A 27,766-nucleotide genomic window follows, 5' to 3' on the forward strand; every position below is an offset into this window, starting at 1 on the left:
ATGGTATGAAGTCCCCCAAATTCCTGTGTTTGCAACAAAATTTCAGAATGCATTCTATAATCGTTAAAAAGGAGAAACTAGTCATTCTTTCCTCATGAAAACGAGGCCGTTACAAGAATATAAAAGAGGTTACATCTTGCAGGAATGGATAGAAGAATTGGTGGATTTGAACCCTAAAAAAAGAGTAAATTTAAAAAGAAAGCCTGAAAATCTCTCAAGGGCTCTCAGGCAGGCTAGAGTGGGGATGGCAAACCCAGGCACATCATTCATTCCTAGTAAACGCGGCGCTCGACAAGTAAGTGCTGTTAATATTAAGTCTCTTGTGCCCCCAAAAATGTGTGAGTAGAAGGGGCTGATGCCACCCTCGTCCTCAGGGTTATCAGCTGCGAGGGACGGCTGATGTCAGAGCAGAGCTTCCTGGGAGGTTCTCTCTGATGCTCAGTTTCTAGTCTCTGTCCCAGAGACACTGCAGCTTCTTCACAGCCTGGTCTGGGGCCACAGCCCCCAACAGAGCAGGCCCTCTGCTGTGACTGCATTACCACAAGGGAAGGTCCAGGGCAGGGCCTGCCTCGCCCATCTCTGAATCCCCTCCTCACAGGATGCGCTCACATCCACGCAGCCCCACGAAAAATCAACATGTTGTCCCTGTGGGATGTCTCGGCATGAGGTACCATTAGCATCCTTTTCCCACAGCTCTGGGGGTATGTGGACCATAAGTGCCAACCAAACACCCCTTCAGATAGAAGCTCAAATAGACAACTAATAAGCACCTACTGTAGAGCACAGGGAACTCTACTCAATACTCTGTAATGGCCTATATGGGAAAAGAATCTAAAAAAAAGAGTTATACATACTTGTATGTATAACTGATTCACTTTGCTGTACACCTGAAACTAACACAACACTGTAAATCAACCCTACTCCAATAAAAAATTTTTCAAAAAGATAGAAGCTCATTCTCACATCCAAATTAAGAGCGATCACCACTGTGTAAAGGTTTCACCCCTCACCACAGCTGTTCTCTGAATGCCTCCGAGGGGTATTCCCCCCAAACTTACTGGTGGTCCAGTGAATCCCGGGGGGCCAACAGGACCTTGCAGCCCTGGCAGTCCCGGCGAACCCTATAATTCATTGAGAAAGAAAAGAATTAAAATGCAAACCGGGAGGAGACTCGGCATGTGCTCATAATTATTTAGCAAATGCTTACAGGTGTTCCTGGGGGTCCAGGAAATCCTCTTTCACCTTTCAACAGGGTCCCTGGTATATGGCCAAGTATTTCACCTGGATCCCCCTAAGGGATGAAAAATAAGATAAAGTCACAAATACTGATATTTATGTAAAGAGAATGTAAACCTACGGCGTAAGAGGCACGCACTGCTGGTGTGGAACCAGCCCAAGTCTGGGGTTTAGCCTCCGTCTAAGCTTGGAATAAACAGACCGGCCGTCTCCTGGGTTCACATGTCTTAACGATCAGCATTAGGGGGCTGCAACCAGGGCAGAATGTGGAGACCGCTGAACGGAAGGATGTGCGATGCTTCCACGGGACGGGCCCCCAGGCACGAGGAGTTCTAGACAGGGGCCCGGTCTCTGGTCCAAAGGCTATGTGACCACAGGCTGTCCTCACAGCAGAAGGATTATCTTTCAAGAAAAGACCCAGCACGATCATGTTCGGAAAAGCAGTGAGAATATGTTTTAGGTGTCAACGTGCCCGGGCCACAGTACCCAGATACTTGGTTACACACCAGTCTGAGGTTGACGTGAAAGTACTTTTAAATAAGATGGACATTTAAATCAGTAGCTTTGAAGTAAAGCAGATGACCTTCCACGGTGGGGGGCCCACCCCATGGGTTGAAGGCCTTAAGAGAAAAAAGACGGACTCCCGTGAGGAAGGCGGACTCTGCCTACAGACAGCCCTTGAACCCGACCATCGCTCTTCCCTGGGTCTCCAGCCTGCATCCTTGCCCCACGGATTGTGGACTTGCCAGCTCCCACAATCACGTAACTCCTTAAAATAAGGAATTTATTTTATCTCAATATATTTTAATTATATTATATATTGAAATATATCATTAAATTAGGATATAATATAACTAAATGTTATAATATATATTATGTATTATATATATTATATCATATAAATCAACATATAATGCAATTGATATACAATAATATATTATATTATGTATTATATAATATGTAAAATATATTATATATTTTAATTATATCTCCCTCTCTCGCTCACTCTATCTATCCTTATATGTGCCTGTTGTATGCGTACGGCACACACATAATACACAAGCATCTCCACGCACGTCCTGCTGGTTCTGTTTCTCTGCAGAGTCCTGTCGACAGCCCCACCCATGGCTCTGGACGGGAGTATCAGGGACTCACATCCCATCACTAATATTTCCCATCACACCCTGCTTCCCATCACTGCTTATTTCCTATGAAGAAACTGTGCCTAGTGTTGAAACTTTAGGTTCTAAAATTTAAGTCTGTGTATAGGACCTAAGTACTCTTTTAATGTAGCAGAGTTTAGACAAATAGGTTACTAGGCAATCAATCAACCAAAGTGATTTAAAGTAAAGTTACTTTTATGGCATCTGTTTTAAACAGAGCCTGGGATGAATCCAGTAAAATAAAATAACGTACCTTCATTCCCGGCAACCCTGGTGGCCCCTAGGAAAGAAAAAGTTGGTATCAGTTTTGTTATTCTCAAAACAACATTAGCATTATGATATGAGGGCAAAAAAAGGAAAAGAAAGGCAATGGAATGAGAAGAGAGAAATTAGCACCGAAGAAATTCTTACATAACAGCCCAATACTCACGGGATTTCCAGCGAATCCAGGCAAACCCGGAGGCCCCAGAGGCCCTCTCTCACCCTGGGGGGACAGCAGACAGTCACTCTCAAAGGCCGTGCCCCCATCCGTTACCCCATCCTACTCTTCAGGCATGCTTCATTTGTTGGTGAAAATCATTTTCTAAAAATTGTTACAAGCTCTATTGCTCAGTGCTGCTTCATGATAGAAGAAATATAATATTTGAGAATTTAATAGAGACAAGAATTAATAATAGCATTTTCTTATTTGCTTTAGTAATAGATTATAGGTGAGAAATTTAGCGTTTAAGGCAATTTTAGAATAAAAGTCTACTAAATAGAAAGGCACAATGATGTCTTTCCTGAACATTAAACGTGGGAAAACTGTGTTTCCTCACCAAATAAAGAAAGGTGTAAGACGAGTAACTTTCCAACTGTGGCAATTAAAACTGTGTTCACGGGACAACTTTGCCTGACTTCTCCAGGTGCCAAGTTAGATGAACACACACCAAGCAGGGAGGCTCCCGGTTCTAAATTTACCTTCGTCCCGTTGCATCCTGGGATACCTGGGGGACCCGGAGGACCATCTTGGCCAGGAATACCCTGCAATTAACAAGGTGAACAAGTAGCCAAATCAGAAAAATCACTGATGTTGCCATAACTCACATCAAACATCTTATAAAGGAAGGAGGTGCCTTTTATATACATACAGGAAGTCCTGGGTTTCCAGGGTAACCAGATGCTCCTGGGGGCCCCTGTAAGGATGGAGAGGAAAACGTTTTCATTGAGTGTGGGAGAACATCATTTCCCTCCACTTGCATCCACCTGGCTGAGGATGTCGGACCCTAACTATTGACATTTGGAACATCGGCCCTAAGCAGACAGGGAGGCATCTTAGGGTCTAGCCCAGGTAGCCAGATGGCCTGGCGTTTCAGTAGCAACTCTTCATCATCAAAAGCTGACGATTAAATACTTCTAAACTCAAGGCTGCACATCCACAAAATAGCTCTGCCCTCATTTCATCCTTTGTAATTTCTAGGTGGTGGATAGATAGATAGATAGATACATTTACATTAAAATCTCAAACAGTTGGGAAGTAGAGTGTATGGCATAAATCAGTTCATTGAGGGAAGAAAATCCAAGTTATTTCTGGCTGAAATCCAGGTATTCTCCATCCCACACAGTTACAATGTTATCCCCTATCTTCTGCCCTAAAGACCCAGGAAGGCGGGTTACCGGGCACACTTCCCTTTCCACTAAGTAACAGAATTAAAATGTTTACATTTTACAGTGTCTTCCTGTTTTTCTGCTTTCAAAGGTCTCCCTGCTTGCACGTCCCAGGAACGGGAGTAGCAAAGAAAGCAGACCGTGAAGACGGAAGAAGGAATGCAGCTCTGAACACGTTACCACTTTTCACATTAAATGAAGACATCTTTCTTCAAAGACCTGTAGGCGTGTCATCCCCCCTCCCCCAATTAAATACGCCTACAGGAATCCTTGAGGAAGGAGAGAGGAGAGAAAACACGTGTACAGAGGACAAGAAGTGAGCAGCTCCAGGGGCAGGACTGGAGGTCGAGGACGCGGGTTCCACCCATCCTGGGCCCTCATGCCCAGGACACACGCTGTCTGGGCTCCAAGCACAGAGGCAGAGGGAGGGGGGCACAGAGGAAGGAGGGGATAGGATGCCCCTGGGGACTGTCTGGGGGTGGGGAGGGTAAAGGGCCCTCCCTGCGGAAGCACCCCTGTATCAGATCCCGCCCACAGTCATTACCAACTTCATGACAATCGTACTCACTCTTGTCCCTTTAGTTCCTGGCAGTCCTGGTTCTCCGGTGTCACCCTGGAACAGACAGACATGCCACAATGACCACTCGTCGCAAAAGCAGCACAGATCATCTTAAGTCCACTCCCCCAAGCCCCTGCGCCCACGACAGCCAAGCTCACCTTCTGTCCTGGTGGTCCCTGCGGCCCCTCAGGTCCTTGCATTCCCGGGAACCCGATGACACCTTGTAACCCTGGGAGACCTCTTTCTCCCTGCGGAGGACGAAAGAGCAAGTCAGACCAAGGGCAGGTGGAAGGAGAAATCAGCCTCACTCAGCATCACCCAGCAACCAGCCTACCATGCGCATCTGAAAAGAGACGCTGCCACCTACGTCCCATCTCGGAGACTTCTCTCTGCTCTTTTTTAGCTCTTTTGCGGGCAGGGATGTTTCACGTGTGATCCCTGGTCCAATGCTTTCTATATACTGTATTCTAAAGGCTAAGTAATTTGTTGGGGAAATAAAATCACAGATAGTTGGGGATTTTTTTTCACTGAATGGCTTATAACCTCATTTGATGAGTGGAATCTTCTTCTTGTTGGCAGACACAGCGCTGAGATTCTGTGAGCAGACATCAGTCAAGGCTCCCCTTTAGGAGGTGTGTAGGCAGAGCTCACGGTGGCAGTTTCAGGGCAAGATGCTGAGACTTTTCTGTGCAATGAACAGTCTGACGATGGGTTTGCATAAGCATCTCTTAAAAAACTGGTTTGTTTTTTTTTTGCAAAGGTAGACTCGAGGTTTAATTACGGTCTCTGCCCTCGAGGAGCAAAAAGAAACAAAACGTATTCTTAACATAATGAATATTATTTAGGGTCCACACACGTGGCTTGGATTCTGGCTTTGAGGTGGCCCTTGAAGGATGAAAGGAAAATGAATGTGTGAAGAGACAGGCAAAGACAATTCAGGCTGGATGTCAGAGAATGGAGATTTAGGCCATGTGAGCACAAGACACTAAGAAGAAGAAATACAACGGGGACAAGAACGTGGAGAGGTGAGGCGTTACCGTTTGATACTGGAAACAGTTTCCTCTGCAAGCATCAGTGACCCAGTGGCCTGATTAAGGACATTGAGGAAGACGGCCACACTTTTTGCCAGTATGAAATAGCCTAAAATCAGGACAGGAATTCAAGAAAATCTATTCCCTTCACAGTATGTGGACTTCGGTGCAAACTCACAAGGTAAATTGGGTAGATTAAGCATCTTTAGTCAATTTTCAAAAACAGAAGACATGTTGGAGATTACGGACAGGATTCCTTACTTTCCCTACAGTTATGTTAGTTCAAAGTAAAAAATAAACCGACAAGCTATACCTTACATCACATAAACACTTACCACCCAAAATAGCACATTACCAAAAGTGACTTAAAGTTGTTCAACATTGCATAAATGAAAGGACGCAGAACCCAAACTTCCAAAGTCATCCTTCTTTCCAAACCACTCAGCCAGTCCCAGAACTTGCTGGTGAACTGTGCGTCTGTTGCATTTTCTGAAATGCAGAAACGTGGTTCTGAACTTCGGTCTCCAATCACTGGACCTCCACGGATCGTGGGAGTCATTGGAAGTGTAAAAGGCAGGAAGCCAGAAACAGCGTGTGAATAAATGGGAAAGAGATTATTTCAAACTCTAGAGGAGACCAACAGATACTAAATGGAGTAAAGAAAGTTAAGCCCTGCAGTTTGGCCCAGCCCTCTGGACCAGCTGCATCGAGGGATCAACCAGGAAGAACAGATGCTAATATTCCCCAGAGCCCAGCATAGGACTTGACACAGAACACTGGCTCATCCTCCCTGAGGCCCGGGAAAGAAAAACATTCTCAGACCAAGGCTTGTTCAAATGTAAAGCTACTTAAATACATTCATTCTTAACCTAAAATAACAGCAGATACAAACGTACAAAATCCTGGCGCTGGAGACGGATTGTACGCTGACATCATATCAACCTCCTCCCTTGATTCAGATGTGGGAAAATTCTACCCAAAATAGAATTGAAACGCTGGCTAAAAACTGTGAACACTGAACTGAGTATCCTCAAATAACCTGGCATGAGATGCGAAGGAAATACGAAAGGCACATCGGCAGAAAAGCTTCCTAACGCGTTTGGCGTCGTATTTTAGTATTCAGTTAATATCGGCAGTATCACTAGGACACCCAGTGCAGATAAGATTTTATAATTCTCAGTGTCATCGTTGACTGCATGGAGACCCAGAGCCAGATGAGCCGATTTCTACAAGTTTCTCATTGAGTCAGCACTGAAGCCACAAATAGAAATGAGGTCAACCTCTACCTCCGTCTGTGTTTCTTCTAGGTCACTAGAGCAAGCTGGTTCCCAGCACATATTAAATAGTTCGCCCACATCGACTTAGCCCCTTTTATGTCCATTTCACAGATAGGGAAATTGGGATTCTGATGTTTCACGGACGCGTCACATGTCTCTGACCCCTGCGTGCTCCTGGGAACAGGATTCAGCAATCTGAATTCCCAGTCCCGGCTTTCACCACAGGCCCACATTCTTTCCCCAGTGTCACCGGAACACTTAAGGAAGCTCCATATCCCAAGAGATTTGAAATTAAGTAGCTGAAGAGGAAGCGACGCCCCCGTGAACACGGCTCTTGCCATCTCGCACATTTTTTTTTTTTTTAAGTTTCCTAATCTTTTGTTCGGACAAAAGTACACATGAATAATCTAATATCCCATACCCCGTCCAAGGCTATTCTGGGCACCAGAGCAGAGCAAACAGACAGGATAAGCATTCAATCAGCTATACAATTAGCTGGCAAACAGCACACACTGCACATGGGCCCAATTCTTCCTCCGAGCTTTCAGCAAATCTCCACGAGGGTTACGGAAAAAGCAAACAGCTGGGCACATCGTGCAAAGGCTTTTCATGCCGGTCCTTTCTAAGCCAGACTCCGCAGCTGTGGCCACTCGTGCGCTGGGGTTCAAGGCTGAATGTGCATAGTTAAAATCCCCTAGAAACAGGTCCCCTTATTTATCTCTTTCCCGTGATGTGCTGGAGGCAAGGTCCAAGACGATATGGCAGCCCAAGTGAGATCCACAACCACGGTTACCACAGCAGCAAGAACTTAAAGTGGAAGATGAGAAAAAGAAGCTTGTATAATACTACCCAAAATGCTTTGAGGCAACTGCATCTAATGGTTTTATTCTTGAACGTCAGTGCAGTGTACTGTACTAATTTTTAAAAAGTTTATATACCAACCATGGAAGTGACAATCACTATATCCTCAAATGATGAAATTCAGAATTTGAGGAGAAAAAAACACAACGCTATAGACGAACGAACACAGCCATGGAGAATAATCTTGGCATCAAAATCAGCCATTCCAAATTAGGCATGAAATAGAGTTTCGTGCATGAAGCAACTTACAAATTTTGCAACATCAATTATCTAGAGAAGGGCATACCTTTTTAAAAAAAAATTCATAAAATGTGGGAATAAAAGAGTTTTTTTTATAATACCCAATTATTTCCCTTCCTCTTAAAATACCTGTAGAAACAAGTTCATGATGGAAATCCAATGCTAGAATATAGTCCCCTTCACATCTTAGTCAAAAATCCAAATACCAATAAAGCCCTCAGGATGGTGAGGTCGAAATAGTGAGAAGGTTCTAAGGATAATATAGGATAACATCATTAACAACAACAAAAACTGAAATTAACACAAAATAGATCTAGAGTAAGCAGTCTTCAAAGATCTTACTGTCAGAGGCCTGTTATGCTTGTTTCAATAGCCAATATGGGATCACTATCTTTCAGTCAAATATTAAATTATTTTTTCAAATAATTTAAAAATAATTATTATTTTATTATTAATAATAATTATTTTTATATTATTTTAAAATAATATGATCGAGATAGCCTCATCCACCAGAGGGCAGACAGAAGAAGCTAGAAGAACTACAATCCTGCAGCCTGTGGAACAAAAACCACATTCACGGAAAGATAGAGAAGATGAAAAGGCGGAGGGCTATGTACCAGATGAAGGAACAAGGTAAAACCCCAGAAAAACAGCTAAATGAAGTGGAGATAGGCAACCTTCCCGAAAAAGAATTCAGAATAATGATAGTGAAGATGATCCAGGACCTCAGAAAAAGGATGGAGGCAAAGATCAAGAAGATGCAAGAAATGTTTAACAAAGACCTAGAAGAATTATAGAACAAACACCTAGAAGAATTAATCAACAAACAAACAGAGATGAATAATACAATAACTGAAATGAAAAATACACTAGAAGGACTCAATAACAGAATAACAGGCAGAAGAACAGATAAGTGACCTGGAAGACAGAATGGTGGAATTCACTGCCACAGAACAGATAAAAAAAAAAAAAAAAGAATGAAAAGAAATGAAGAGAGCCTAAGAGACCTCTGGGACAACATTAAACACAACAACATTTGCATTATAAGGGTCCCAAAAGGAGAAGAGAGAGAGAAAGGACCCGAGAAAATATTTGAAGAGCTTATAGTTGAAAACTTCCCTAACATGGGAAAGGAAATGGCCACCCAAGTCCAGGAAGTGCAGAGACTCCCAGGAGGATAAACCCAAGGAGAAACATGCCAAGACACATAGTAATCAAACTGACAAAAATTAAAGACAAAGAAAAATTATTGAAAGCAGCAAGGAAAAAAACACAAATAACGTACAAGGGAATTCCCATAAGGTTAACAGCTGACTTCTCAGCAGAAACTCTACAAGCCAGAAGGGAGTGGCACGATATATTTAAAGTGACGAAAGGGAAGAACCTAAAACCAACATTATTCTACCCGGCAATTCAGATTCAACGGAGAAATCAAAAGCTTTACAGAGAAGCAAAATGTAAGGGAATTCTTAAAAGCACCACCAAACCAGCTCTACAACAAATGCTAAAGGAACTTCTCTAAGTGGGAAACACAAGAGAAGAAAAGGACCTACAAAAACAAACCCATAACAATTAAGAAAATGGTAATAGGAACATACATATCGATAATTACCTTAAACATGAATGGATTTAAATGCTCCAACCAAAAGACACAGGCTCGCTGCATGGATACAAAAACAAGGCCCATATATGTGCTGTCTACAAGAGACCCACTTCAGACCCAGGGACACGTACAGACTGAAAGTGAGGGGATGGAAAAAGATATTCCATGCAAATGGAAATCAAAAGAAAGCTGGAGTAGCAATACTCATATCAGATCAAATAGACTTTAAAATAAAGAATGTTACAAGAGACAAGGAAGGACACTACATAATGATCAAGGGATCAATCCAAGAAGAAGATATAACAATTATAAATATATATGCACCCAACATAGGAACACCTCAATACATAAGGCAAATGCTAACAGCTATAAAAGAGGAAATCGACAGTAACACAGTAATAGTGGGGGACTTAGACACCTCACTTACACCAGTGGACAGATCATACAAACAGAAAATTAATAAGGGAACACAAGCTTTAAATGACACAATGGACCAGACAGATTTAATTGATATTTATAGAACATTCCATCCAAAAACAGCAGATTACACTTTCTTCTCAAGTGCACATGGAACATTCTCCAGGATAGATCACATCTTGGGTCACAAATCAAGACTCAGTAAATTTAAGAAAATTGAAATCATATCAAGCATCTTTTCTGACCACAACGCTATGAGATTAGAAATCAATCACAAGGAATAAAAAATAAAAAACACAAACACATGCAGGCTAAACAATACGTTACTAAATAACCAAGAGATCACCAAGAAATCAAAGAGGAAATCAAAAAATACCTAGAGACAAATTACAACAAAAACACGATGATCCAAAACCCATGGGATGCAGCAAAAGCAGTTCTAAGAGGGAAGCTTATAGCAATACAATCCTACCTCAAGAAACAAGAAAAATCTCAAATAAACAATCTAACCTTACACCTAAAGGAACCAGAGAAAGAAGAACAAGCAAAATCCAAAGTTAGTAGAAGGAAAGAAATCATAAACATCAGAGCACAAATATATGAAATAGAAACAAAGAAAACAATAGCAAAGATCAATAAAACTAAAAGCTGGTTCTTTGAGAAGATAAACAAAATTTATAAACCATTTGCCAGACTCATCAAGAAAATGAGGGAGAGGACTCAAATCAATAAAATTAGAAATGAAAAAGGAGAAGTTTACAACGGACACCGCAGAAATACAAAGCATCCTAAGAGACTACTACAAGCAATTCTATGCCAGTAAAATGGACAACCCGGAAGAAATGGACAAATTCTTAGAAAGGTATAACTGTCCCAGACTGAACCAAGAAGAAATAGAAAATATGAATCACAAGTAATGAAATTGAAACTGTGATTAAAAATCTTTCAACAAACAAAAGTCCAGGACCAGAAGGCTTCACAAGTGAATTCTAGCAAACATTTAGAGAAGAACTAACACTCATCCTTCTCAAACTCTTCCAAAAAATTGCAGAGGAAGGAACACTCCTAACCTCATTCTATGAGGCCACCATCATCCTGATACCAAAACCAGACAAAGATACTACCAAAAAAGAAAATTACAGACCAATACCACTGATGAATATAGATGCAAAAACCCCCACAAAATGCCAGCACACAGAATCCAACAACACATTAAAAGGATAATACACCATGAACAAGTGGGATTTATGCCAGGAAGGCAAGGATTCTTCAATATATGCAAATCAATCAATGTGATACAGCATATTAACAAACTGAAGAAGAAAACCATATGATCATCTCATCATACATTGAGATGAATCATCTCAATACAAGCAGAAAAAGCTTTGAAAAAATTCAACACTCATTTATGATAAAAACTCTCCAGAAAGTGGGTATAGAGGGAACCTACCTCAACATAATAAAGGCCATATATGACAAACCCACAGCAAACATCATTCTCAATGGTGAAAAGCTAAAAACAATTCCTCTAAGATCAGGAACAAGACAAGGATGTCCACTCTCGCCACTATTATTCAACATAGTTTTGGAAGTCCTAGCCACGGCAATCAGAGAAGAAAAAGAAATAAAAGGAATATAAATTGGAAAAGAAGAAGGAAAACTGTCACTGTTTGCAGATGGCATGACACTACACACAGAGAATCCTAAAGATGCCACCAGAAAACTACTAGAGCTAATCAATGAATTTGGTAAAGTTGCAGGATACAAAATTAATGCACAGAAATCTCTTGCATTCCTATACACTAACAACAAAAGATCAGAAAGAGAAATTAAGGAAACAACCCCATTCACCATTGCAACAAAAAGAATAAAATATCTAGGAATAAACCTACCTAAGGAGGTAAAATTCCTGTACTAAGAAAACTATATGACACTGATGAAAGAAATCAAAGATGACACAAACAGATGGAGAGATATACCATGTTCCTGGATTGGAAGAATCAATACTGTGAAGATGACTATACTACCCAAGGCAATCTATAGATTCAATGCAATCCCTATCAAATTACCAGTGGCATTTTTTACAGAACTAGAACAAAAAAATCTTAAAATTTGTATGGAGACACAAAAGACCCCGAACAGCCAAAGCAGTCTTGAGGGAAAAAAACAGAGCTGGAGGAATCAGACTCCCTGACTTCAGACTATACTACAAAGCTACAGTAATCAAGACAATATAGTACTGGCACAAAAACAGAAATATAGATCAATGGAACAGGAAAGAAAGCCCAGAGATAAACCTACACACCTATGGTCAACTAATCTATGACAAAGGAGGCAAGGATATACAATGGAGAAAAGACAGTCTCTTCAATAAGTGGTGCTGGGAAAACTGGACAGCTACATGTAAAACAATGAAATTAGGACACTCCCTAACACCATACACAAAAATAAACTCAAAATGGGTTAGAGACCTAAATGTAAGGCTGGAGATTATAAAACCCCTAGAGAAAAACATAGGAAGAACACTCTTTGACATAAATCACAGCAAGATCTTTTTTGATCCACCTCCTAGAGTAATGGAAATAAAAACAAAAATAAACAAATGGGACCTAATGAAACTTAAAAGCTTTTGCAAAGCAAAGGAAACTACAAACAAGACAAAAAGACAACCCTCAAATATATAAACAGCTCATGCAGCTCAATATTTAAAAAAAAAAACCCAATTCAAAAATGGGCAGAGGACCTAAATAGACATTTCTCCAAAGAAGACATACAGATGGCCAAGAAGCACATGAAAAGCTGCTCAACATCACTAATTATTAGAGAAATGCAAATCAAAACTACAATGAGGTGTCACCTCACACCAGTCAGAATGGGCATCATCAGAAAATCTACAAACAACAAATGCTGGAGAGGGTGTGGAGAGAAGGGAACCCTTTTGCACTGTTGGTGGGAATGTAAATTGATACAGGCACTATGGAGAACAGTATGGAGGTTCCTTAAAAAACTAAAAATAGAACTACCATACGACCCAGCAATCCCACTACTGGGCATATACCCTGAGAAAACCATAATTTAAAAAGTCAGGCACCCCAATGTTCACTGCAGCACTATTTACAAGAGCCAGGACATGGAAGCAACCTAAATGCCCATCGACAGACGAATGGATAGAGAAAATGTGGTACATGTATTCAATGGAATATTACTCAGCCATAAAAAAGAATGAAACTGGGTCATTTGTAGAGACGTGGATGGATCTAGAGACTGTCAATACAGTGTGAAGTAAGTCAGAAAGAGGAAAACAGATATCGTATGTTAACGCATGTATGTGGAAGCTAGAAAAATGGTACACATGAACCGGTTTGCAGGGCAGAAATAGAGACACAGATGTAGAGAACAAACATATGGACACCAAGGGGGGAAAGTGCTGGGGGGCAGGTAGTGGTGGATGAATTGGGAGATTGGGATTGACAATGTATACACTAATATGTATAAAATAGATAACTAATAAGAACCTGCTGTATAAAAAATAAATAAAATTCAAAAAATTAATAATAATATGATCATTGGGACTTCCCTGGTGGTCCAGTGGTAAAGAATCCACCTTCCAATAAAGGGGACGTGGGTTCGATCCCTGGTCGGGGAACTAAGATCCCACATGCCGCGGGGCAACTAAGCCTGTGCGCCACAACTACTGAGCTCACGCACCTCAACTTCAAAGCTGCGTGCCACAAACTACAGCCCATGCACCCTGGAACCTGCGCACCACACTAGAGAGAACCCTGCGCACCACAACTAGAGAGAAGCCCGTGCGCTGCAACAAAGATCCCGTGTGCTGCAACTAAGACCCGAGCAGCCAAAAAAATAAAAATAAAAAATATATGATCATGGATCTTCACAGCGTACTGACGCCCAAGGAAAGATGCTGCCCGAGACCTGGGCCCCCTCTCGACGGGGGACCATCTTGTTGGGCAGAGACATCTACATGTGCTTGTTCTTCCATCAGAAAGCAGAATGCACCCAACAAGGGATGTTGGTTGCAGAGATTCTGCAGTTGGGTGTCCATCTCTCCGGAGTAAGTACTTTAAAGGCAGGGATATTTTTTATTCATTCGGTGTTTGGCACGAACTCTGAACTCAGTAAAAGTTGGTAACTGGATGATGAAATAACCAGTAGCATCACATGAACTTAGGATGAGGTAGGATTCTATCTACGTAGCCTAAAAGCTTTAAAACGGAATAAAATACGGTTGCTGGGCGGGAGGGGATCCCAGGCCTCCCCTTCCCAATCCAAAGCCCTGTGGGCACCACGGAGACTGGCTAACATACCACAACTGGCCAGAGAAGCCACAGGGAGAGACAGTGTGGGCAGGACGTGATACTGAATCAGCTCTCCCTTTCCGTCATCGGGTGCCTTGAGATTTCCATTTCCAAGCAAAACTGCAAATAATTGATGGGACGAAAGTATTCACATTTGGAGCCAGAGCTCACCAATCATCCAGTGATGGGGAAACTATTTCAGATGACGGGTCACAGTCAATGGGTGACTTCAGGACTGAGCCAGAAATTCCACAAGTCCAATTCCTTGAGCCCAGCAACCATCAGACATCTGCAGGACCATTTCCTGAATACCAGTACTGCTGGGAAAGTGGTGGGAAGGCTCCGATCAGTGTCACAGGGTCATGGAAAAGCTCTGGGATGAGGCCCCATTGGGCTTCATCCACACCATGCAGGTTGACATTATGGCAGAAATATTGCCACCCGTGCAAAGGAGAGGAGAGGCGGAGGACATACACAACCAGAGCCCTGAAAAAGCCTGGTTTTCCTAAGAAGAAGATGCGAACACTGACTCTCCTCTGCCCCACGAGACATACACCTGGAACGTTAAAAGAACGTATGTGTCAGTTGAAAGTAGGCTACATTTGGGGGAGGGATGGAGCGGGAGTGTGGGGTTAGCGGATGCAAACTCTTACATATAGAATGGATGAGCAACAAGGTCCTACTGTAGAGCACAGGGAACTCTATTCAAGATCCTGAGATAAACCATAATGGAAAAGAATATGAAAAAGAGTGTATATATATGGATAACTGAAACACTGTGCTGTACACGTGAAAGTAACACAACACTGTAAATCAACTATACTTCAGTAAAAAAATTAACTACATTTCTTTAAATATAATACTGAAGATCGCTTCACATAATCGCTCTATCATGACTACTGTTTCATGCATTTAACATTTCAACATTAAACTACGAAAGAGTAAACTGATCATGCCCCCAAAGCATGGCTTCTTCCCCAAAGTCTCATTTTCTCTCTCAAGATTTGGTGATATCTCTTCACTTGATATGGTCAATATAAGGAATCTTTACATCGTGGTCTCCATTGGAAACGTGGGTATATGCCAAGAGCTTTAGCAATTACACGTGAGGGTGGGGAGAGATGGGCAATTAAGAGGTTTTTGTCTTAGAAATGAGCTCATTCCCCATCTTTACACATTCAAAGGATGAGAAGAATCAGAAAAGCAGAAAAGTGTTAAAAAGGATAAAAAGGCTCCTTAATCCCTGACCTTCGTGTACTGTAAGATCCAGTCTCTTCTCCAGGAGCCTCCTGGACCCACTCTGCCTACACCACGGAGCTGGTTTGGGCAAGCGGACCCTACGCAGCCTCTCAACACTCCCCCCTTTGACCATCGTCAGGCTGTAGGGACTTGCTCCCAAGATTCGGAAGCTGCAGATAATCAGGTTTGGTCTGGGAAAGGGAGCTTGCTGGTTGTACAGGACGTAAATGGGAAAGCCTTTCTCTCTCTGCCCACATCTGGACTGCAGCTTTTACACCGGACTTTCCGCCTCAGGCAGTCCCTGTGGATAAGTCCATCTAATGGATAAGGTCCACCAAGGCCCGGCTGCTGGGTCATCAGCTTCACACTGCCCACTGATACAGCACTTAATGCAGAAACCTCTCCGAGAGGCCGTGTTCAAGGGTAGATTTCTGTTGGATAAATCCTGATATGGAAACATCATTTGAGCCCACGAGGAATTCTGGCACAATTCTAAGAATTTCAACATTGCCATGAAGGTTGGTTTTTAGAGCGAAGCTCAAATCATATGTAATATAAAACAAGCAGGCTGCCAGTTACGGAGGAGATACACAATGCATATTTCTGATAAGTCAACATTTGCAAGAAATAAAACTGATACTTTCCGAGCTACAAAAATCCACTTTGCACATCACCTGGTGAGAAAAGAAATGAATCATAAAGAGTTTTTCACAAGACGCTTTCTAAAGAACCATTCTTCAACCCAAGAATAATTCGAAGGAGTCCTAAGTTCATTCTTACTATCAACAGTTTAAAACTCTTCCCCGAACGCCAGCTAAGAGCACACAAACGGTCCAGCTTCACTGATCCAGTAAAAAAAACTTACTAAAACAACAGGCAAACTTGAGTGCTGACAAATTGTTGGTGGCAAAAAAAACCTTAAAATTTTCCAAAGATTCTTAGGACTTATAAATAAATTCCAGACCTTTCTCCTTCATTAGAGCCAAGAATCACTTATGCAGGACACACTTTAAAGCTGTAAGCAGTGGCAAATGTTTTCTTCAATCATTTGTCTCTTGGGCTCTTTGTGAAAAATCAGTCTAAAATGCTTTCGTTGTCTTATTCCAAAGCAGTAATCTGTTTAAAATATTTTAAGTATAAATATTTAAAGTTATTCCCCCGAAGTAGTCAGCTTCCCAAATTAGCAAGAAGCAAAATATTTTGATAATGTTTTTCCAAAGTCTGGTGGGTGTATTCAGTCCAATTTCGTGTATACATTTACTGATATAGTTAATCTTTAATCGATAGCTTTGTTCCACGTTAACAAGGGGAGCTTGCTCTCCGGAAAACGTGTGTGTTTCTGGGCCTCACCCTCTATTAATACATTCAGATCTCAGTGTGAAGGTTCAAACGTCCTGATGGGTTTTCCTGGGGACCCCCGTCCAATAACCCTCCCCCGACATCCGTTATCCTCTGGGCTTCAGCCTAGGTCTTGGCTCCCAACCACCTCACGGGCCCAAACAGTGCCTCAAACGTGTGGGCATCAGTTACCCAACCCACTTCCAGATGGTCGCTGCTCCCCGAAATATCTGTACCCACACGCCACCCCCAAGGTCCCCTAGCACCCCAGCACGTCCATGGAATCTCAGCTAAACATCCCTTCCTAGGGGAAGGACTCCGAAACACAAAGTGATTCAAAGAGAACTTCTCCACTTAATTGATCCCATTAAATTAAGAGGCAATAAAGGAGGCATGAGCTTTTCAAACGGCCATGTCCGGAAAGCCCCCAAGGGCTCTGATTTTCCCGCCACTAGAGGGCGCAATGGGACCACGCCTTTTTTTTTTTTTTTTTTTTCCCCCCTCCAAAGCAAAATTCCTCCAGGGGACCCTGAAAGCGTTCAGACTTTTTTCTTATTCATTATCTTAATATATTAATATTAAATATTCAATGCCATTGAAGATATTAGTGCAGGCACAGCTAAGAGAAATCAGTTTTTTAAGGCTTACAATGCAGAACTCTAAGGGAAAGAATTTTAATGGGAATTAAAAATGTAATTTAAATTAAATATAAAACTAGTAACCTGAGCGCTGAGGCTATTAAGTGACAGGTAAATGCTGTGACCCTAGAAATAATGTGAATTGTGGATGCTTTTCAGATTGCTTTTTTCACCCATTTTTTTAAACTTAGAGTATTTGAATCTAACAATAATACAGGGGGAAAAGTAACTTCAGTTTTCTAAATGACTGGAAATAGTAAATGTTGAAAAAATTAAATCCTATAAAACGTGCATAAAATAGGTACAAATATGGTAGTAAGAAGGTCTCTAAAAACCAATTTCTAAATATCCAACTGCCAGTAAAATTTATATGAAGGATCTGCTTTGGTCCTTCTACTACAAGTTTATAGGAAACATATACTTAAGGTAATTTAATCCATTCTCCTGATTTCTGCCATTTACGAAGGAAAAAAGTCCATCCAGATTTTAACAGCTTCCCCAAAAGATGATAATAACGTTTTGACATAGGGAGCTCTTGAAAATCAAAATCATGAATGTTTTTGCCTAAACCTATTCCCTTACATAGTATAGTATAGACTTGGAAATTGTCTTTTAAAGCAGAAAAGCAGTACAGACATAAAAGGGGCCTGACTGCAGCTTGGAACCTCACTTGTGGTGGCCCTGGAAGGTTGGGTATGTTGCGCACTGCAGGAAGGAGGCTGGGCACTGGCCCAGCAGGGGGGCCTTATCTAAAGTGCCCAGAGCAGCACAAAACCACTCAGAGGCCTAGGAGCTGCTGAGAACCTTCCTGCAAAATTGCACCTTTACTCACCAGCACAAGTGCCTTTTCTGTGTTTTAAAGTTCCATGAGATTTATCAAAAACTTACCTCCTAACTTAAAGATTGTGGGGAAGGAGTGAGATTGCAGGAACATAAATAATTGAAAATGAAATAGCAACAGGAGGTTAGCTGCTTTTTGAGTTTAGACAAGAAAAAATACATTTTTCTCAAAAAGTCACTTTGCTTTATGACCCTGAGGTTTAAAGAGACATATTCTATGTTATCAGCAAATTTTAGAAATACCTGTTAGTGCACAATGCCTAAATAGTCCTTGGAGGGTTTTGTTACCACAGCTAAGGATGTTATTAACTTGAACTTGAAAATGAATGTGGGTGTGTGACAGGGTCCTGGAAGTGCGTGCGTCCTGAACAAAATTAGGGCACATAAAAGTCAGGAAATGCCACAATCTAGGTCATGGCTTTTTTTTTTTTTTTAAGTCTGTGCTAACAGTAAATATGAAAAAATGCAGAACTATCCTGACAATAATGATTATAATTACTAATATAAAAAGCATTCAAGATATTCTTTAGGTTTAACCTTGAGAGAAACTGCGAATCAGGAATTAAGGAAAACAATGTTTTCTTTAAAAATGTGTTAAATGCAAGTATCTATTGAAATTGGGTTTTACGGGTACCCTCCCTGCCAGGGGGCATTCCCTGGGCCCTCACACCTAGCACAAGCAGCACACAGTAGTTGCTCACTAAATACCTTCATGAGGAATAAGGAAACACAAAATGTTAAAGATTCCAAAGAAATAATATAAACCTACCAAGAGGGTGCAGGTCTAGGAATTCCATTTTCAAACTTGACTCCAAAAATAGGCATCTCTGCTCTGGGTTAGTGACCGGAGCTTTTGGGAATCCTACTTTCCACGTTCTCACCGTAGACTGATAATGTCATGTGATGGGGAAAGAACTTTGACATAGGAACCGAAAGATGCCCATACTGGCTCCAGCACCAATCGCTTGGACTCTCTGAAAATCCGTTCTGCCCTATGTAAGACGGGACCCCCCCCCCACCTGCCCCTCTTCCCTATCAGATCTTTTAAGAGTCAGATTTGATGACGTTTTCAGAGCTACTCTGCACTGCACGAAACACCTGCCTACAAACTAAACCCTCCCGACTGTCGTCTATGTAAACACATCTCTTTTGCATTTATCGTTGTTTCTATGTCTATCAGGCCAACTTCATTTCCTAAAACGCCACAGAATATTTTAAAAGGCAATGAAAATGCCGTGTCGTCTCTTTTTTTTGTTCCTATCGGTCATGACCTGTGAATTATCTCATTCTTGTTTTTGTGGCTAAATTTAACATAGGAAAATAAGAATTTCTTGAGTATTTAAAAAATATGACATTTTTAAGAAATTCCTCCTTTATCTTATGCACCAGGTTTTTTATTTTTTTCCTTAATGGGTACGTTGGATATTAATTCTGTTCCAGCCCAGGACATTGTATTTACTCTCCCATGTCAGCCTGAGTCTTTTTGAGGCCAGCACATCACCAGTCGAGACAAAAGAGCTCCGGCACCCTTCTCTTCTTTTTACTCCGTGAAGATCTGAGAATACACATGTGTGTTAATGACCCCAAATGACTTCCTTTCCCTCCAACCAAGTTCCTTGACTGTATCACATGGCTAATAACATTTCCCCCAACATGCTGCAATAATGTCAAGACTTCATTAATCAAGCTCAGAACCTGAAAGATCCAAATAGTTCCAAGGAGGTTAAGACATGACAAATCGATTCTGTCCACACAATACAATACAACACGGGCCAACCCTGACGTTTCACAAAACACACTGTTAGCCTAACCTCATTCATTAGAAGGAGCCATGGTTGGATCAATCCTGATTAATAACCAAATTTGAACCTAATTTCAGTAAACACCGTTAATTCTTTTAAAACATTAAGGAAAGAAAAGAAATTAAGCAAGGAAAGAAATTAAGCAAGATGTCGAAGGGGATTTTTTTGGTCAAGATTGATTTTAAAACTGAATCGATTAGAAAAGCATGTAATTGCACAGTCAGTGCAAAATAAGGGTGCATAATTAACACAATAAATAGCTCCTGCTTAAATACTTAAAAAGAAGCTTCCCTTCACCTCAATGTTGTTTGGCAACCTGTTTTCAAAAGATAATGTGGACATATATTTTTACCGAGGGGTATGGCCAAATTATTAAAAAATTTAAATTAGTAGCATCTTATTTAATGCCATCTTACTATATTTATTATTCAGAGGTATTAAATGTTTGACTTATAAGATAGTTTCTTGCTTTTTTATTTTAAATTACATAATGCCGATAGGTTAAAACATTATGCTCTTTGGCTAGGAGCTCAGTTGCAGAAACAGGCATATCACACTACAGTTTGTAAATCAGGCGGTATTAATGTTCTCATAAAAAATAGATGACAGATTGTAGCGTTTTAAAATGTGTGACGTTTTCCCATGTATTCTGTATTTAAATTTAAAAAATCAATTTGAAGACAGAAGACCCAATGGGTAAGTGTGTCAGAGAGACCAGACAGACTGGGGGCGGAGAAGGGGGGATGCTTGAAGGTCAGGCCACACCCATGGGCGATGCCCCCTCTCGCTCCCCACTCTGGGGGTCTGCGGCATCGAACAGAACAACAGGGCCAATTTCTCTTTGGCCAAAGGAGGCTGATCAGTCAAGTACCCTGAAGCGGCCTTCCCTGTCTCCTGCCCCAGATATAAAATTGCCAATTTTGTAAAATTCCTGAGCTCTCACGGGAATTCCAAGCCAATGGGAGCCCACGAGGCATCCCTGAAAGAATAAATAGGTTTCCAAACCCAGTGTTTCTCCACGGGGAGAATCAGCACCTTTTGTGAAGAAATCGATGAAAAGCCATCATCTAACAGTAGCTTGATACTCCGCGTAAACACTGCCATTGATTACTCGGGTCCAGGATTTCAGAATAACAAATATGGTAGCGACCCGGAGCTGGCCCTACATCAGGGTTTATGAAGAGACACACAGAGTCCTGCTCTGTGGATGGAGCTGGAACTCGCCCTGCCCCTCCTGGTTCCCTAAATCTACTCCAGAAGGACAGTCATGCCTGGTGACCTCGGGCTCTGGAAGCCCCCTTCTAGGGTTACCCACCGGGTAAGGGGTCTGGGATTCCAGGAAAGCAGGATGGGGCACAACTATGGAAACAGACACCACTGCCTGCAGAGCTGCACAATCACAGCTGAACATGATCGCTTCTGAGTAGAGGACAAGAGATTTGCTTCTTTTAAAAATAAAATTATTTTATTGATGACTAGTTAGTTGATTTATGATGTTGTGTTAATTTCTACCATACAGCAAAGTGATTCGGTTATACACCTATATATACATTCTTTTTCATATTCTTTTCCATTATGGTTTAGGTTCCTCAAAAAACTAAAAATAGAGTTACCCTAGGATCCTGCAATCCCACTCCTGGGCATATAACCGGAGAAAACTCTAATTAGAAAAGATACATGGGGCTTCCCTGGTGGCGCAGTGGTTGAGAATCTGCCTGCCAATGCAGGGGACACGGGTTCGAGCCCTGGTCTGGGAAGATCCCACATGCTGCGGAGCAACTAGCCCCGTGAGCCACAATTACTGAGCCTGCGCGTCTGGAGCCTGTGCTCTGCAACAAGAGAGGCCGTGATAGTGAGAGGCCCGCGCACCGCGATGAGGAGTGGCCCCACTTGCCGCAATTAGAGAAAGCCCACACACATAAAAGAAGACCCAACACAGCATAAATAAATAAATAATTTAAAAAAAAAAAAAAAGAAAGAAAAGATACATGCACCCCAGTGTTCACTGCACCACTATTTACAAGATCCAAGACACAGAAGTAATTTGCTTCTGAAATAAGATCACTTACTCTCTTCTAGAATGTCTCCTTAATTATGTGATTGCACACGAGAAATACCTCAAGAGAGGTGCCTGTGTCGGGAGCAGAATAGTTGACAGGATGGAAAACGACGCGTGCGTGTTCCAATCTGTCACAGAGGGAAGCAAATTCCTTTTTTAAAAAACAGAATTTTAAACTCTACTCACTGAGCAGATTACTTTGTTTGAAGCACCACTGGATGCATAAAATAGCTCTTACGTTCACACCACGGACACCCCTGTTTCTCTCCGTGTTACACCTCAAGTCCTTCCGTGAGGGGTGGGCCTTGGAGGGAACATTGCCCCAGAGGATGAACAGCCTCCAGGTTGGGGAACTTTCATTTTAAATTAAAGATGGACACTTTGGGCTAAGAATATAACGTCATATAAGTAAGTCAGAAAGGACAGGAATGGTTATTCCCACTAATACTGTCATAATTAAAATCTGCTTCTCCCTCCCTTTTAGCTCTCGGCACTTGCCCAGTAATAAGACCCAGAAGATGACCCCTGACCAACTGTCGCTGGGCTGGGGGTGACCATCAGAGCAGTTCTTTCAGAAAGTCAGGATGACTTCAGAAAAGTTATTTCATACCAGCACTGACCTCCCGGCCCCTGGGAAATTTTCACACATGAGATACAGAGAGCTGAATAGATTAGCAAGTGGAAAACACAAAAGAGTGAGGAAAGCAGAAGCCAATCCCCACCATGAACACTTCCCTGCAGGTATCGTGTGATTTTTCCAAACGGAAAACAGGGAGAAAAACCAGCTGGCCAAGGGGACTGAAGAAACGTTAACTTTCACAGCAGCCTCGAATAATGAATGCGGAGCTAAATGCTGCTGAATCACACTCCCCTCTTCTCTGCACACATCACTGAGAAAGTGTCCGACACTGAGGAAATGTCTGCGTGTGAAGTAAGAGCCCGTTATGGCCTGACCTCCCATGCCTCAGATTAAGGGAGCGTTCCAACACTGACTGCGTACCAGAGGCGTCCTGACACTGACTGCGTACCAGAGGCGTCCTGACACTCACTGCGTACCAGAGGCGTCCTGACACTCACTGCGTACCAGAGGCGTCCTGACACTGACTGCGTACCAGAGGCGTCCTGACACTGACTGTGTACCAGAGGCGTCCTGACACTGACTGCGTACCAGAGGCATCCTGACACTCACTGCGTACCAGAGGCGTCCTGACACTCACTGCATACCAAAGGCGTCCTGACACTGCGTACCAAAGGCGTCCTGACACTGACTGCGTACCAGAGGCGTCCTGACACTGACTGCGTACCAGAGGCGTCCTGACACTGACTGTGTACCAGAGGCGTCCTGACACTGACTGTGTACCAGAGGCGTCCTGACACTCACTGCATACCAGAGGCGTCCTGACACTGACTGCGTACCAGAGGCGTCCTGACACAGACTGCGTACCAAAGGCGTCCTGACACTGACTGCATACCAGAGGCGTCCTGACACTGACTGCGTACCAGAGGCGTCCTGACACTCACTGCGTACCAGAGGCGTCCTGACACTCACTGCGTACCAAAGGCGTCCTGACACTGCGTACCAAAGGCGTCCTGACACTGACTGCGTACCAGAGGCGTCCTGACACTGACTGCGTACCAGAGGCGTCCTGACACTCACTGCGTACCAGAGGCGTCCTGACACTCACTGCATACCAAAGGCGTCCTGACACTGCGTACCAAAGGCGTCCTGACACTGACTGCGTACCAGAGGCGTCCTGACACTGACTGCGTACCAGAGGCGTCCTGACACTGACTGTGTACCAGAGGCGTCCTGACACTCACTGCATACCAGAGGCGTCCTGACACTGACTGCGTACCAGAGGCGTCCTGACACTGACTGTGTACCAAAGGCGTCCTGACACTGACTGCGTACCAGAGGCGTCCTGACACTGACTGCGTACCAGAGGCGTCCTGACACTGACTGCATATCAAGGTTCCTTTTGGTAAAATTACATTTTACTCTAGAAAGGCCAGTAGCAGCAAAGCTCTAAAGAACCTTCTGGCATCTACAGAGAAGGCCTGAAATCCGAGCTAGCAGACATCCTGATTTGGAAGGTTTTAGAGCTCAGAGCCCATGTCCTCCCTATTGGAGGTTTTCAACTGTAAATCAAAATGCCTAGACTTTTTTTCAGGCGGAGAAACACACCTCAGTCACAAGGGCACAGATAGACACAGCTGCCCCGCACCACGTCCTCAGAGGGCGAGTACCTGTGAGGCGTGTCCTGCACCCTGAAAAGCAGCTCAAGATAAACCCCCATCCCCCCTAAAGGCTGGGCTCCCTGGGCCCCCCTCTGAGGCCCACGGTACCTGGGTGTCCCCCGAGACCACTGCTTCCGTGAAGAGCACAGCTGCTTCTCACCTTCACGTGGCCGTGGCCCACACCCTGCGGCTCTAACGTCACCCTCCTGACGTGGTCCCCCTGGTGTCCCCGCCCGCTTCCCACAGCACCACATCCCGGAGGAGTCCCAAGCGGCAACCTTCAACACTGCCGATGCAGAAAGAGGAAAAGACCCAGGCTGGAAGCCGGGGCAGGGAGGGTTCCAACGGGACAATAGGGGAGGGTGGGGGTGGGGGTGGGGGGTGTCTAGGTAAAAAGTGTATGTGCACGTGTGTGCATACGCCTGTGTGTGCATGCCTGTGTGCGTGCATGCCCGTGTGTGTGCATGCCTGTGCACGTGTGTGTGCATGCCCATGTGTGTTTGCACACGCATGCAGGGGGGAGGCTGGGGAGATACAGGAAGGAATGCAGGCCCCAGAGAACGCATCACCAGAGGCATGCCAGGGGGCACCGCATAAAGAAACAGGTGCACCTGTGCAGGTGAGCGGAGAAGGCAAACCCGATCACCATGGGGAAGGAGTAGGAATGCCTGGTGGGAGGACCATGAAGGGCAGAACTGTTAAAAAGAAAGGAAGGAGGAGAGTGTGGCATGGCCCGCACAGTGAAGTGCGTGAACCCCACTGGGGAGCCAAGTCTAAGGGCACTGGAGTGTCTTCAGAGCCCTGGGGGCGGAAGAGATCTGCACCCCGAGATCTCAGCTTCAGCTCCCATCCTCAGGGCCCTGGACCCACACTCGGGCCTGAAGGACCGAGTCCTCAGCAGAGACCAGCAATCTAATGTCCATAAAAAAGAGAATCGCTCTGCTTCAATAACCCCCAAACGGACTTCCGAATGTTATTGCTAGCTTTTCTGGAAGTTTCCCCGGCCGTAGATCACTCCTGCCCTGGCAGTCAGGGTGTTCAATTAGCTGTCAAGTCAGGGTCTCTTGCACGAACCATGCGTCCCACATCCAGAGCGGGTGAGGAGCTCAGGAAGCCAGGACGCCCCCCGGGGGCCTCCTGCGGTGGGAGGTCATGGCCCTCTGGGTGCGCCCAGGGCTCAGCCTGTGTGGTCCCGAAGCGGAGGAGCCTGCGCTACCCTTTACCAAGTGCCACGGTATTTGGATTCAGACACCAAACCTCGGGGGCTCTGACTCCTTGTCGGGAGGGCCAGGACCCAATGCTCACCACCCGCAGCCGTCGCGGCGGAAGGATCTGTGCAACACGCCTGTGAAACGCCGTGGGCCAGGAGCAAAGGTGGGACGTCCTGATGTAGAAGAGAAGACATCATTCCGCGGCCTCCTGCATCCGGAGACAGACGGCCTGGGAACAAGAGGCACCCGGGCACCCCCACCCTCGCCTCGGAAATACCCAGCAGCGAGGAGAGACCCCGCTTAAGAAAAGAGTAACCCCCGAGGGCTTCCGGAGAGACACCCATTCCGCCCTTTCATGATTTGGGGTCTCCTATGAGGAAGTGAGACGATGCATGGGGGGAGGGGACAGCTGTCCATGGTAGTTTCCCAAAGTGCCCAATTTTCCACCCCAAATCAGGGCACACGTGATGAACAACAGGGAATCAAAACTGGAGCCTAATTCACATGTCCTGAGCCTGGTACCTGAACTTCAGGTGTCTGCTCCTGGAAAGTTCAGTTTCCCTTCCCCTGACCCATGACCCCAGCTCAGCTCTGGACCCCGCGGGGCTCAATCTCACGGCACTGCTTTCTCTCTGCCCTTGGAGCTCACAGCAGAGTGTTCAGCTTGGGGGTTATTGGTGCTGTTACTTGTGTAATGCCTCCCTCTGCCTGGGACTGTCACATCCCCGAGGACAGGTGCCAACCATCCCCTAAAACTATCGGCTCGCGGCCACGACCAGGCAGAACCTCAACAAGACCCTCGAGATTGGAGAAGGGGGCACATGGATACAAGCAGCTCACTGCATCTACCCTGGATAGCCTGAGCTCCTTTACCAATCTAGGGGAAACCATTGCACAACCAAGCATTTATCCAGACACTACAGAGTTCCCACCAACCAACTTAGAGCCAGGAATTCCTCACCTGCAATCAGTGAACCAACATATGGACGTCACCTGCCGCAATGAGACGCCCGCCCATCAAAAAATTCTTTGGACAAATCCTCAGGATCTAACAAGACACGTAGGAGAGCTTGCCATCTCTCATTCATGACCAAAAGCATCTTCCAGCTCTTTGCTGGTTGGTCTATAAGCTCGAGGGTCAGCCCAACCCCATACGGATGAAGGTGACCAGAGAGGGACCTTAAACCAGGAAGGATGTCCAGACAGCATTTCAGGGAGGAGTTGAGAATCATTAGCCCCCCAGGGTGGATTTCCAAGTGAAGAGATCTAGAGCCAGTTGGATCTGGGGCCAGAGATGCTGCTATAAAACCTCATGGCTATGGAGGGAGGCTAAGCCACACGTGGATACGGTGTGCAGGGGAACCTTTAACTTCTCCAAGGGGCTTGCCGAAGGGAAAATAAGACCCAGGGGCGCCCGTTCCCCACAGCCCCCTGGTTCCCTCGTTCCCTCTAAGTCTTCCTCTGTTTAATTACGCACGGTGCCGAGCCACCTTGCAAGGATGAGGGTTCTGCTGATGCCGTTTCTGGGGTTGCCGCTCTCCACACCCACACTACGGAACCACCTCGCGTCATTACGTGCCATCTGGAAACACAGTTTGAAGGCTCGTGATCTTCTACCCACAAACAGGAGGAAAATCCAACTGCACGGCTCTCCTTTGTCAGGGTCGACGTTGAGTCTTTGATCTTGAATTAACACATGCAGCCTCATTTCGCTCCTCCTAAAAGAAAGCTACATTCCTGCCAGCCAATGTTCGATCAGGATCCTTTACAACAAAAATAATTGTTCCATTAAGAGTCAAGATGAGGACTGCCATGGGCCGGCATCTCCGATGACAGCGTCCACTCACACGAGGGGTTCTGTGCTTTAAAAGTCACAGGACACGACATTCCACTCAAGACGTTTAATTTCCTAGCGCTCCTTCTAAACGTGGAAATGAAATCAACGCCCTCTTTTTGAAGTTGAACTGGACGAGGTGCGTTCCAAATACAGGTACAGATCCAAACACGTAGACTTTTTTATGATTATAGCCTACCACAAGCTTAACAGG

General features: G+C 44.1%; 1 protein-coding gene across 1 annotated transcript in view; it reads right to left on the bottom strand.

Moving 5' to 3' along the window:
* The window catches only part of COL4A1 (collagen type IV alpha 1 chain), a 147,217-nt gene that overhangs the window by 51,866 nt on the left and 67,585 nt on the right, over positions 1-27,766 (bottom strand). The window contains exons 3-10 of the mRNA XM_059995833.1: positions 4,764-4,853; positions 4,615-4,659; positions 3,530-3,574; positions 3,360-3,422; positions 2,830-2,883; positions 2,653-2,679; positions 1,208-1,291; positions 1,059-1,121 (exon numbers count right to left, since the gene is read on the bottom strand). Of these exons, the coding sequence (XP_059851816.1) occupies positions 1,059-1,121; positions 1,208-1,291; positions 2,653-2,679; positions 2,830-2,883; positions 3,360-3,422; positions 3,530-3,574; positions 4,615-4,659; positions 4,764-4,853 (471 nt within the window). The remainder of the gene's footprint in view (positions 1-1,058; positions 1,122-1,207; positions 1,292-2,652; positions 2,680-2,829; positions 2,884-3,359; positions 3,423-3,529; positions 3,575-4,614; positions 4,660-4,763; positions 4,854-27,766) is intronic.

Source organism: Delphinus delphis, chromosome 18 (genome assembly GCF_949987515.2).
Source record: "Delphinus delphis chromosome 18, mDelDel1.2, whole genome shotgun sequence".
Taxonomy (NCBI): Eukaryota; Metazoa; Chordata; class Mammalia; order Artiodactyla; family Delphinidae; genus Delphinus; species Delphinus delphis.